This window comes from Haliaeetus albicilla, chromosome 16, assembly GCF_947461875.1.
Source record: "Haliaeetus albicilla chromosome 16, bHalAlb1.1, whole genome shotgun sequence".
NCBI lineage: Eukaryota > Metazoa > Chordata > Aves > Accipitriformes > Accipitridae > Haliaeetus > Haliaeetus albicilla.
In genome coordinates, this window is record NC_091498.1 from 16251728 (window position 1) to 16265048 (window position 13321).

General features: G+C 43.7%; 1 protein-coding gene across 3 annotated transcripts in view; it reads right to left on the bottom strand.

The window, feature by feature from the left end:
- OSBPL5 (oxysterol binding protein like 5) overlaps positions 1 to 13321 on the bottom strand; it is a 145093-nt gene that overhangs the window by 61751 nt on the left and 70021 nt on the right. For all 3 annotated transcript variants that reach the window (XM_069803672.1, XM_069803671.1, XM_069803670.1), the window contains exon 2: positions 2867 to 3023. In XM_069803672.1, coding sequence (XP_069659773.1) covers positions 2867 to 3023 — 157 coding nt within the window. The remainder of the gene's footprint in view (positions 1 to 2866; positions 3024 to 13321) is intronic.

Sequence of the window (13321 nt, forward strand, 5' to 3'; positions counted from 1 at the left end):
CAAGAGGAAATACAGGCTCTGATGTGTGGCAAAACTATCACGAATAAAACCCGTTACTGCTGTAAATATCAGCCACGTGGCCCAATGTGTACACCAGACTGAAATTTAGCTCCATGTATCTATCACAGTAAAATTCCTGTATTCATGAAAGTGCACCTCCTAGGATGCAGATAAGCTAATCTAAATTTTTATTTAAAGACACTGTGTGATCTCGCAGCCTAGTCAAAAAGAGAGATTCTCTAAAAGTTCTTTTAGCTACTCCCCCAATAAATTTCCTACCCTCTGAAAGGGAAAATAGAGAAAGATTCTCTCTCCTTATTGCTAAGTGAAAGACAGACATGGGCAAGGAACATGAATTCATGTCCCTCTAGTTTGTGAAATTCCTATAAAAAGAAAATGTCTTCCTCAAATTTCTTTTAGTTACCAGAATCATTAGCATTTTTGTATGCAAGCAAGAGGCAAAAAGTCCAAAGTGTTATTTCAGATAGTGCCCTCTGCATTTCCCATATGGTTCCTTTCAAAAAAAATCCTCTCGCTGAACTGAATCTTCATAGCATAGCTTGCCTGAGGTGTAAAGTCTGTCACTCCCTTCTCACTGAATTATTTACTTGCACACCTTTGTCGTTGGAGGGCTAATCCTAGGTGTTGGTGCTGTGAGACCTGCAGCTCCAGCCACCTCGCTACCAATGAAATTCCTGGCAGGAAATCACTGGGCTTTGCTGCCTATGCTGCCACAGCACCCACCCAACACGATTGGTCCAGTGCCCTCATAAAGAAAGTCTGCTGGGGTCAGGCAGCAAAACACTGACCACTGGAAAAGCCTCGAGAACTGAAAGTTCATTTAAAACAATAGAGAAAAATGGGGACAGAGAAATACTGTGCATATGCAGTTTATGGATATAGACCTGTGGCTTCTCTGGTGATAGCAGCATCCTTCAGAGGGATGGGAGAAGGTGGGGGGGGAAGCACACAACGCTCAGAGGAAAACAAGGCAGAAGCAGCAGCAAAGGATTGAAAGGTGAGCCCACCACGGGAAATGGCAACTGAATGTGAAGAATGACAGTTAATTCTTACAGGAAGTGTGAGGAAAACAAAGAGACAAGGCAGCTCTGTGGGGACCAGGAAAGAAATGAAGTGAGTAAAAAAAAGTGTAAGGATAGACAAAAACCCAGACTCTTTGCAAGAAATCCCCTGGCTGAAGCAGTAACTTCTGTTTGTTTAAAAGAAATATTCTCTTACAAACTCTTTGGCCTATGCTCTCCCTTTGCAATACAGAGGGCTACCGCCCTCGCTGACGCCAGTGCTGGAGGTTACTTGGCAGACCTGTGCAGCGGAACAAAAGCTCCAGCGTGGCTCAAGGCACTTGTTCTGCTGAGCCCAGCAAAGGCTGTTCAGTCCAGCTGCCAGCAGGGATCAAGGAGAAACAAGCTGATGGGGAGGTTGAGGAAGAGACAAACTCTTCCAGTTACCTCCTCCATGCTGAAACCCTCAACTTTCCCTGGTTTCTGAAAGATTACAGCACTGAAATACCTCTGTGAGGAAGTCAGTCACTTTTTTAGCACTGAAAATGCTGGTAAAAACTGAAGAATGGGCAAACTCTAAGCTATGGCTCTCCATCTCCCTGAAGCAAGGGGAAGTGGCTACAGCCTGAAAAATTAGCCCTTCAGCTCCCAAGGATAGAAGAAGTGAAACTTACCACACATTTGTATGGACTGTACTTATGGGCAGCTAGCTGTTCAGAAGTCCCTACAGGTTTGAAATAGATGAGATTTTAGGTGTCCCATTTTAAATCGTTTTCAGTTTGATTACCAAAACATTTTTGAAGCGTCCAGTGACCTCAGTGACAGCCAGGATTAGTCAGCACTGCTGAAAGTAGGCTCCCCATTGCCTTGAAGAAGACACCCACAAATAGAAATACCTGTGAAATCGGAGGCCCTTGAAACCTTTGCACTTAAAGGCAATTAGCTCAGGAAAGCCAGACCTGGTTTTGCTCTACATCTGCAAAGCCCAGAGAGTCTGTGGGGTATTACATCTATACGAACACTGAAACCTTTTGACAGATGCTATGTTCTTTCTCTAGATATCAGTGTTTTGAGAGCTCACGAAGGTGCTGTGAGGTTTGATTATTTAGCACTGACATGGCAGCTGCAAATGACAGCTCTACAAACTTGTGACTGGTCCCTGAAGCACTTGTTTACAGACTGGAACGGAAGCATTGTTTGCAGACTGCAATCAAGGAAAGACATGAATGTTTATTGTGAACAACAAATTCTGAAACAATAAAATCAGATCTATTTCCTTCAAAAAGGGTGCTAGGAAATTCAAAGCAAAAAAGATATAAAGAGAATGCTTAAAGCCAGTCTGCCATTCACTGCAGCCTGTCAAGATTCCTGGTACTTGTAGTGCTTGTAGGTATTTACAGAACATTAACCACGGAAAGTCTGCTCTTGTAATATTTATCCTGGGCTCTAAATCTGAAGAGAGAAACCTGCCATTAAACGTCTGCAAATGGGGCCAGTAAATCTTAAACAAGTCCAATGCTTAAGGTGAAACACATCAAGTGCCGCAAAGTGGAAGTGCCCGAAAACATCAGTCATTTTTGAAACGTGAGGCCATGCAGTGTTCAAACCGTTATGAACCCCAACTCTGATGCTCTCTGTTCCCACTTAACACCATGGCAATGAAAGACAATAGCGTCATGAAAGCAGCACTCTCTGCGATCCAGTAATACCTGTGTTGCAACAGCTTGTCTCTCTCTTTCATATTAACTTGTTTCTCTTTGTTTCCTGACAGGAGGCTGAAGTATCTACTTGCAGTCAAGCACCTGAGACATTCTACTTTCTGCACTGACACACCAGAAACCAACCTGGGCTGAGCGGGTAGATGTCATTGTCGGCCCCAAAGAACAGATTGCGTGTCAGCTTGCGAGGATCGACCTTCTGAGGGGTGGACGACGCCGGACAGAGGGAGAACCTGCGACGAAGAAAGTTCTCCTCCTTCATGGCATGAGCTGTGGGGGTTTTCTGAAAAGGAAAGATAGAAATAACAGTTCATATCAAGACACAGGAAATCAAAGTTTCACACCCAGATGACTCTGCTGCTTCAAAGCCGCGTAATCCTATGTAGTGTGCCAGATCTTTTTATAGAGTGCCAGAAGGCTATGTAGAAAAAAAAAAGAAAGTGATATTAGTTTGAAGCTACAATTACTGATTTGCTGACACTCAGTATTTGCAAACTGCAGGGAAGCAGGACAATGCTCCTTGGTGAATCCAGGCAGTATAACACCCTCCTCCTACCTACAAGGATCTATCTACGATAATGGCTACTCACTGGGTCTATCCACTGCACAGCAGCTAAAATTCATTTGGTTTTCCTTTAAGGTTTTGGAGTCTTTTTCATAAACGTAACTCCATTGGTGTCAGCAGAGTTACACCATCTCTGCAAAAATCAACATTTAATCTGAGCTGCATGGAGGAAGACCAGCTGCATTGGCTGCAGAGAGCAGCAAGCAGAGATAACACCAGTGCCATTCCTGCCCTTATTTCCAATTACAGCACATATATAATTTCAGTTTTCTTTAAAATGGCATTTAGATCAGCCTTGCAGTTTGATCAATATGATAATCCTTGCTGCTCTGTGAGGGTAAAGAACAGCATTTGTCTCCCCAAAAGCCTCTGTGCATCCCCATACAAGAGCCTGGGGGTACTGTGCTCTTTACCACCACTTGGCTAACGCATTAGGCTATCCTGGCTGGAATTAAATGTTTCTTTTATACCCACCCAACAAGCAGTTCTTTCTTACTCGTTACAAACAGATATTATGACTGTCTCCTTCCTGAGTTACAAGCTTTATTCTCTCCCCATGTGCAGCCAGAGGCAGGGCTCTTGCTAGCAATAAGAAGCATTAACCCAGCCTTTGGGTGGGCATTACAGACCACAAGGTCTGCTGCTTCTCCAGGGGACAGTTACTGCAGTAAGAAAACCCCTTTAGGATAGTACACGTTTCCTGAAAAGAGCCTCCAAGTTTTCCCATCTCTTTTAGGCTACTGGGAAAGCAAGCGGGGTAAAGTTGCCCAGAGTTGCAGTGCAGTTCGGGAGGGCAGGACCAGCATGCATGTAAAGTGACCTGCGTGACACTAGGTGGAAAACGGGGTGATTATGGGCTAGAACATCCTGTCCCGCCCTTCCTGCTGCCAGTACCACCCCAGTGCTTGCGCTGGCCCAAACACCCCAATTTAATGAGGAACCCTCAGTGGCCTCTTGGACCTCAGGCTTCACAGCTGAGACACTGCACAAGGAGACACCATGAGCGTATCCCAGTGTAAGAAACTGCCCTCCTGTGTTTTATTCGAGCTCTGTCTCTCCACCTGCCTTGTTAATCCCTGTAGAAGGCAGTCCCAATGTTTCAGGTTTTGCAATTTTTTAAAAATTTATTTACACAGCAGGCTACATCAACTTTATAAACTAGCTGTGATTTACATGGCAAGAGAGAATCTGCTCCCTTCCTGCAAGAGATGGCCTCAGTTCCCAAGAGCTTAATTTGATCTAAACCAGTCTGTACTCCAACAATGAACATGGGTTACCAAAACCACTTTGAGCAGCAGATCTTTCTGAACCCAGCTTACCATGCTGGGATGCGTTGGCCATCAGATGTGAGGGTCTGTAACATCCAAAAAGGGGCTAATGGCCCCCAGGCCACACAGCTGCAATTTGAAGGGGATGCATGTCCCCTGCTTGGCCCACATCATCCATGGAGGATGAATTAAGGTCTGTGCAGTGCTCTGAGGATACAACATTCCCTAAAAGCCCTACATGTTATCACATGGCCCCCTGTGAAGTGGCTGCTAGACACTACAGATTCAGCAGCAGCATTTCTCAATAACCACTCCACACAACTCTCGGTGAAAGACTTTGTATTTGAGCACCAGGACATTGCACGCTGGACACAGCTGCCACGGACCAACCCTTTGCATAGCGCCTCATGCGAGGCTGTGTTTCAGGCCAATGACGTGTGATGACAGCCAGGTGAAATGAGGTGACTGAAGCGCTTTCCACTCGTTGCTGCCCTGCCTCCTGTCAATTCAACTGCCCAGCAAAACCACCCTGCAAACATATGTCCGGGCTCAAAATGTCCCCAGGTTCCCATTGTGGCCAACGGCATCTCCAAAGCAGCAGGTAACATAGCTACCTAACATTTAGCAATGTAAATAACCCTCTTTCTGCATAGATGCTCTTGATTGCATACACCTGGGTGGGGAAAAGATGCAAAATTAAAGCTAACTTTAAAAAAAGGAAAGAGAGAGAGGAGGAAAATGCAGCTAGTTAAGTGTCTGAAAGCAAAATATTTAAAAATAATCCAGGTCTAAATAGCTGGGTTTGGAATGCTAACACTGAGCTATTTTCTGCAGTTGTTCCCAGAAAGGCCATCTCAACTCTCCACCTCTGGAACTGCTCGTAAGTGGCTTGGAGCAAAAGCAGATCCATGGGATATTCTCCCCAAAAAGCAGTGACCTGATGAGGCTGAGCTGATTGTGCAGGAAGGCTTTCCAAAATCACAGGTCTACCCAGTGGAAAGCAGGCTGGGGAACAAGTTACAAACATAAAACATTCGCCCATCCAGGTCTTACGCCCTGCTCTCATGGTGGAGACTCTTCTTGACAGGGTAACAAAAAGGCTGCATTCAGCGTAATTTTGTCTCAGCAATACCATGAGCCACGTCAGTGGAGAACTGCCAGCCAGCTCACACTGATGTCGGTGGCAAAATCCCTCCAGACACCAGAGCAAGAGCATGCTGTACACTGGATCAGACATACCAGAACACAATTTCTTTCAACTGCTACTATATGTATTATGCAAAAAGACCAATGCTCTAATGTTTCTCTCACCTATTATTTCACACTATTCAACCACAGGATAATTGATAGAATTATTGTGCTGATGCTCTCTCATTCCCACACTTACTTAAGCCATGAGCTTGACAGCAAGAAATCTGGATGCCTTGATCAACTGCGAACAGCCACTGGGTAATGACAAAGGAAAAAGACTTTTCTCTAGTCCATAATTTGCTCTAGCTCTTCTCTTACATATCTTAATACCCAACTTGTGGCAGCAGCTCATCTCTTTGACCACAAAGATCAATTTGAGTAAGTTCCTCTTAATGGGTTCCTTTTTGGCTGAGGAACTCCAGTGACCGAAGCTCCCTCAGAAGCAGCAGTGGCAATGTGTCTGTCTGTCAGCCACACATCACACACAACCATGCAACGTGCTGTGTCACCAACATCCCGGCCTGTTTTTCAAAGATCATCTAACATTGCATTGCTCCAGCTCACGGGCACAGATCCTTCCTACATTTGACCCCCATCCAGGCAGGCTCTTGTGCCATCTACATTTTCATGGGCTTCACTCCAACTAGAAGCTGACAGCAGCAGAGCCTCTCATTCAGTGTGCTGTATGGTGTGTGCGCAGTTCAACTTACTGTTCCTTTATTTTGGGTAAAAGAGAAGAATTGTTGGCCTGCAGTTCATTCCCTGAGACTGTACCACCTTAGATTACCATGACATTTTCTCAGAGAAAGGCTGAGATGGACGGACTCAGCCTACAAGATTTTACCTTGTTATGCAGTGCAAAGTGCAGCACAAAATCATAGAAAAGGACTTTTTTTGTATTTGGGGTTTTTTTATAAATCTGATGCTTTTCTTCTTGGTGGGAGAAAATGTAGTTCACACTACTAAGATTCTGTAATACACCTGAAATATTTGGCTTGGTTTCCAAGATATCTCTGTGTGTGACTGCAGCTGTATCTATCCTGTTTTATCCTCCCTCCCTCCCAATGACTTTTGTACCAGGCGTCAGAAAATTTGAAAATATTGGCTTCTTAAAACTTATGGGAAAATCAATGGCTAAAGGAAGGATGGAAACTGTATCATTGTCCTCTGAAAGAAGGGCAGTACTGTGAACCCAGGTATTAGCAAACATCAGAAAATCCAACACAAGCCACAAATCCATAAGAAAATGAGGCTTCATTAGCTCACTTACTCAGAGAGCTACTTGTTATATCTGTCCATAAGGGTCTGCCTGCCCAAGCTGGCTTCAAATTACAGAAAGCTCATGAGAGTTGCAGGGGATGCTGAACAGTAGATGCCAGGGGCAATTTTCCAAAGGGATGTTAACAGGAACGTGGGAGGTGTGTTCAGTGTTTTTCACAACAGGGCTCTTTAGACACCTAAATAATCCAGCCTCTGCCCAGAATCCTCTGTGTGAGATAGGGCGTAAAGGGTTCCAAGAACATAACCTTGTACTAAATCTACTTATCTGATAAAAAATAAGCAACCATAGAAGACACACTTCTAGACATGAGTCTGAAAGCTTTCATGGCTGATTTGAAGGCAACACTGCTGTTCTGAAACCCAGTTTACCTGGACTTGTGCAAAGCATTTGACACTGTCCTGCACAACATCCTTGTCTCTAAATTGGAGAGACATGCATTTGACAGATGGACCACTTGGTGGATGAGCAATTGGCTGGACAATCGCACTCAATGCTCAAGTGGAGAGCAGTGACAAGTGGCGTTCCTCAGGCATCGGTATTGGGACCCATGCTGTTTAACATTTTTGTCAGTGACATGGACAGTGGGACTGAGTGCACCCTCAGCAAGTTTGCTGACAACACCAAGCTGTGTGGCATGCTCGACATGCCAGAGGGAAGGGATGCCATCCAGAGGGACCCTGGCAGGCTTGAGATATGGGCTCGTGCAAACCTCATGAAGTCCAACAAGGCCAGGACCAAGGTGCTGCACAAGGGTTGGGGCAATCCCAAGCACAAATACAGGCTGGGAAATGACTGGATTGAGAGCAGCCCTGAGGAGAACGACTTGGGGGTGTTCGTTGACAAGGAGCTCAATGTGACGCAGTAACGTGCATTTGCAGCCCAGAAAGCCAACTGTATCCTGGGCTGCATCTAGACAAGCACAACCAGCAGGTCAAGGGAAGTGATTGTCCACCTCTACTCTGCTCTCGTGAGACCCCACCTGGATATTGCCTTCAGCTTTAGGGCTCCCAACATGAGAAAGACATTGACCTGTTGGAGCGGGTCTACATGAGGGCCATGAAGATGATCAGGGGGCTGGAGCACCTCTCCTATGAGGACAGGCTGAGAGAGTTGGGGTTGTTCAGCTGGGAGAAGAGAAGGCCCTGGGAAAAACCTTATAGCAGCCTTCTGGTACCTAAAGGGAGCCTACAAGAAAGTTGGGGAGGGACTTTTTACAAGGGCATGTAGTGATAGGACAAGGGGTAATGGCTTTAAGCTGAAAGAGGGTAGATTCAGATTAGATATAAGGAAGAAGTTCTTCAGTTAGGGTGGTGAGGCACTGGGACAGGTTGCCCAGAGAGATTGTGGTTGCCCCATCCCTGGCAGTGTTCAAGGCCAGGTTGGACGGGACTTTGAGCAACCTGGTCTACTGGAAGGTGTCCCTGCCCATGGCAGGGGGGTTGGAACTAGATAATCTTTAAGGTCCCTTCCAACCCAAACCATTCTGTGATTCTATGATACTTCTAAATCAGTATTTTGGAGGTTGCTTCAGGATATGGCAGATGCTTCACAGAAATGAGTTCTGCCAGGGCTAAGGGAATAGAGGGAAGGTTAAAATCAAAATTGGGCCAGAATTGCAAAGGGTCAAAAATTGCCATTATGTTACCAAACCACTTATGTAATACAAGACAACAAATTTCACCCACTGCTCCTGCGTTCCCTCCAAATGTGGCCAATGAGATGGAGAATTGTCCTAAAAAGACATGATGTCTTGATTTGAAGACATAAACTGATGCAGAATCCATAAGCTCTCTTAGGAAGCTAACCTCACTGCGAGAAGTCTTCACTCAAGCTCTTGCATGTATTTATCTGGTTGTTAGTCTTGGTAGATTAAAGTGCCCTGAAGTTTGCAGCTTTTTCTGGGCTTCTATTCTGTGCTCTTGATCATAAAAATGAAGGAAAGGTAATACAGAGAGTATTGACAGAGCCACGAAAGACAGTATTTTTCAGGATTGCCCCTTTTGCATTGATATCTCTCTAAGCAGTAATGGGCTATTAAATGTGGGTGTTTGCCAGAGCTTAAATAGGAATAAATAATTCAGCACCAAGAAATAAACTTCTTCCGAACCCTGTCTTTGAGACCACTTTCTTTTGTAAAAATGAAAAATATAGCAGATGGAAAGTCTGCGTCAAACCCCTGTGAAACACAGGACAATGGAAGTGGTGAACTTCACAGGGTGCAATCACCTAATGGGACTTTCATTCCCAGGCAGTTTCAGGAACAGCCAATGAAAGAGCAATGGGGCAAGAATAAAAGTTATTTTATCAGCAAACCTTGTGGCTGCCATTAAAGCAAATGGGAACAGCCAGCACTCTCTTATTCTGGCACCAGACCCATTTTACGTGAAGGCAGTGACTAATACATGTACAGATGATCAGTGTTGGTGCAGAGATGCCTTTCACATGGCTGCTCTGCATTTTGGGCCTTTTTCACTTGCTGGGAAGATAGTGGCAGCTTTCAGCATCGGGCTCGAGCCGTTTGGGGATGGAATTTTCCTGGCTCTATCTTTAAATTTTCTAAGTTCCTGATATATAATTACCACACAGCTAAACACTGTGCAGATGTTATGCTGCCCCTACCCTCTGCAAACTAGTGGGTAGGTTGGTTTGCTTACTCTCATTTCCAGCATTTTAAAATAGATTGGAAATATGAACTCTTTAGAAATAGTTAATTATGGGTTTCGTATAGTCAAGAAGGCTGAGCTAGTTAGGGGGGACTCTTAATTTACTCAAAGCTTGTTTCAAACAACCTTCTCTTTTTCTGGTCACTAAATATTTCCCAGAAATCAAATTAAACCATATTTGGTATTCACAGCGGTCATTCACTCCAGAATCCGCATCAATAAGGAAAATTAAATATAAAGATACTGACATTTCCTGATTCAATTAACCCTGAGGAGGTAAAAATTTCATGAATGAAAAGAGAAGTCAAATTGTTAGCAGATACATTTCTAGCGATTACAGTCTAAGTATTCACAAGGAAAAACACAAGCACACATCCTCAACAAGGGTAAATGATTAGTTCAGTGGTGCACTGGTAATTCACAACAGCTGAAGAACTACAATCAATTCAGAAAGTTTGTGAAATCTGTTTCTGGAAGCTTTTCCTAAAATACCTATTTATAAGATAGGTAATTGGACAATCAACCCCCTACTAACAGTTAAATAAAACCTGATACAGTGAAAAGTGCCTGCGCAGGCAATTTTTTTCTCTACCTAATCCATGTTTTTTGGTTAGTGGTATGGCAAAACACACATATTACAGCTGACACTGAATATTTTGGGCTGCCATGCTGTTAGCTGGAACCTGAAGCAATGAAGCTTCACAATAAGTGTCAGCTATTCCCCAGAATTATGAGGGTCAGCTATTTCTCTGTGGTGCTGGCAAGGGGACCTTTCCTCACCAGTGGTGGATGCCAGTATGTTGCTCCTAGACTGTGTCCTGCTCTGCTGGATCTCAAACCAGTCTCAGCAGCTCAATGGGGCCCCACTCTTTCAATCCTCCATGCACTCCAGATGAATACACTGAAATACTGGTACTGCAGGAGTGCTTCAATTTTTAGAATTGCCATACCCTCTGCTGCATACCATATTACTCGGCTTTATGATCAGTCCAAGCTGGAAAATCAAATCATGCGGGTTGCTGGAGACACCCATCTGCCACAAAGGAACCAAGTTACAGAAAGCTAAAGCTACAGGCGGCTTTATTAAGATTATATGCAACAGGAAGGATTTCTCTCAGCTGCTTCAGCAAGCTCAGGAATATGGCTAGTTCATCCCTACAACCTAACTCAAAGCTCACATGTCCTGCAGAGTCCTTAAAGCTGCCTCTCTTGTGCTGTTTTTGTGGAAGTTGCCATCACAGCCACCCCCAGCAATCTGCTCTTGCTCTCTCTAAGAACAGAGGAACAACCTCTTTCTACTGTGTTCTGCTTCTCTGCCTGCTTTTTCCGGCACTGGGCAGTGAAAATTATGTAGTAATCAGGAGACAAAACTATTTTCTCCCTTAATTCTCTGTAAGGTGTCTTGATTAATGTTTCCTTTGTATGCACCAGAACTGCAGCTTTAGGCACACTAGCAGCACTTAGACGCGTAATCTTCTCACAGCTAATCTCTCTCTATGGTGAGCATTATGTACAAAGACCACAAACAGAATAACTACAAGCAAAATCCGGCACTGAATGCCTAGACTGAGGAAAAAACATCCCAGATCATTCATTTTGGGGATCCCTGTTTAACTCAGGACTAAGGAATTTGAAGGTAAGGTCACAAAGGGCAAAACATTTTTATTTGATGTTTAGGAAAACCTCATCTTCAGAATCATCTCCAGTTTGGATAAACATCTCCCATGAGCAAACACCAGCCCATCACTGAAGCCATGTTGTGTTTGGGAACAGGGATCACTGCACCCTTATGGCTTAGAAATGGGCATTGCCGTAAGTATTAAACACACAATCCTCATCTGTTTTTTTGTCTTAAAACACTTGCAATTTACTCTGTAAACATTATGCTAGCAATTTCTTCCAACTAAGAATATCGAGTAGGTCACTGAAATGAATGCTTAAGGTTTTTTACATCCACCTCTTCTGCCCTTTAAACTGCAAACTGATTGTTATGCAGAAGGCTATTAATTTAACAAAGCATATTAAATTTCCCACTAGCACTGAGGGGCTTCTCCTGACTTAGCAACTTCACTGGTCTTTCCCCTTGCTAACCACATAGATGATACCTCACTTGCTGTAATTACAACTAGTACATCAACATTGATTATTTCCCTGATAACAGCAGGTGTGTGCAGAATTGAAGGTTTTACCCACACTACCAGAAGGGTGAAAAAGTCCCCAATACTCAGTGAAAGACAGGAGCGAGCACCTTTCCTGCAGACCTTTGTCTTAGTCCCTCACTTTATTTTCAGTAAATCATACTTTGCATAATCTCCATTAGGCCCCAATTTCTGAAGGCATCTCTACTGACTAAAGCTCATACAAAGGTATTTTCTTGAAGCATCAATCTATGCAGAAACGTAAGGTGCTTTCTTTGAATCCTCTTCAGCCCTTTAATCCCATGTACTAATACAGTCAACTGAAGACGAACAAAAGGTAAATCACACCTGTTAAGCATATATTAAGCACCTGAATGCTTTTCCATCTTATTGAATTTTTTATTTAAAGTTTACTATTATTTGTTACAGATATCTCTAGTTGGCATTCTTTTAAGCAGGAAAACAAAGTCAAAATGCAGGTTAGCAAAGACTCCCAACCAAAACATATTGTACAACCAAGCACATGTGCAACATATGGGAAGAAACGTGCCATCACAGATCACAATTGATCCCCTGCTGCAGTTTTCGTAACACACTAGCCAAGAAATTCCAGTAAGGATCCACTTTGAAACAAACTCAGGAATCAGCTCTCTGCCTCTAAACATCTGTTTATCTAGAAATATTTATATACTTCTTTAAATTTAAGTTTCGTATAGATGACGCAAGGATTCACGTGGCTGTCACAGCTGCTTCTCAGCAGTGAACTCAAGAGGCTGCTGGAGATACATTTACATCAAAATTAAGGTATAAACGCAACTCAGGCACACATACATAAATTACCTTTGAGCTAGCTAGCTGGAGTAGGGCTAAAGGCATGGGCTACATTGGTAAGGCATGCAAGGCAGGCTAGAAATTCTGTCTGAGAAATCAGGCAAGCACAACATAGCCAGATCATTCTGAAATCCACACTGATGTCTGCTACTGAGCAAGCTTTTTCAAGTGTTCAGGTGAGCAGATATAAGCCATCATCACACCTCACTTGCAATACAGATGACCCTTGAATCCCTGCTGCTTGTGCTGGAAGTGTGGGCACAACTCCTGGCCAGCCTGCAGCAGTTTGGCAGCACTTGCCCAAGCCAAAAGGCAACATTTCCTTTGACTTTCACAGGTGTGAAGCTCAGGCACAGAGACACAGTATGAGGTTAGGCACTAAAAAACAGTGTTAAAAGGTTTGTGCTAGTTAAGGAAATAAGGACTCAGTTATGAATTTCAATACAAATAATATTAGGACCAAAGGTGAAAACATTGGACATATGACTCAGAATATCTCCACTTAAAAACAGATTTGAAGTGCTCTGCTTCCTTTTTATTGCAGTTATTAATATTGATAGCTCATCCACCAGTGACATTTTTTGTTTGAGGCACACTGTGAACACAATGTCTCCAAGCCTGAGCATTTCAGGGAGCAAGTCTC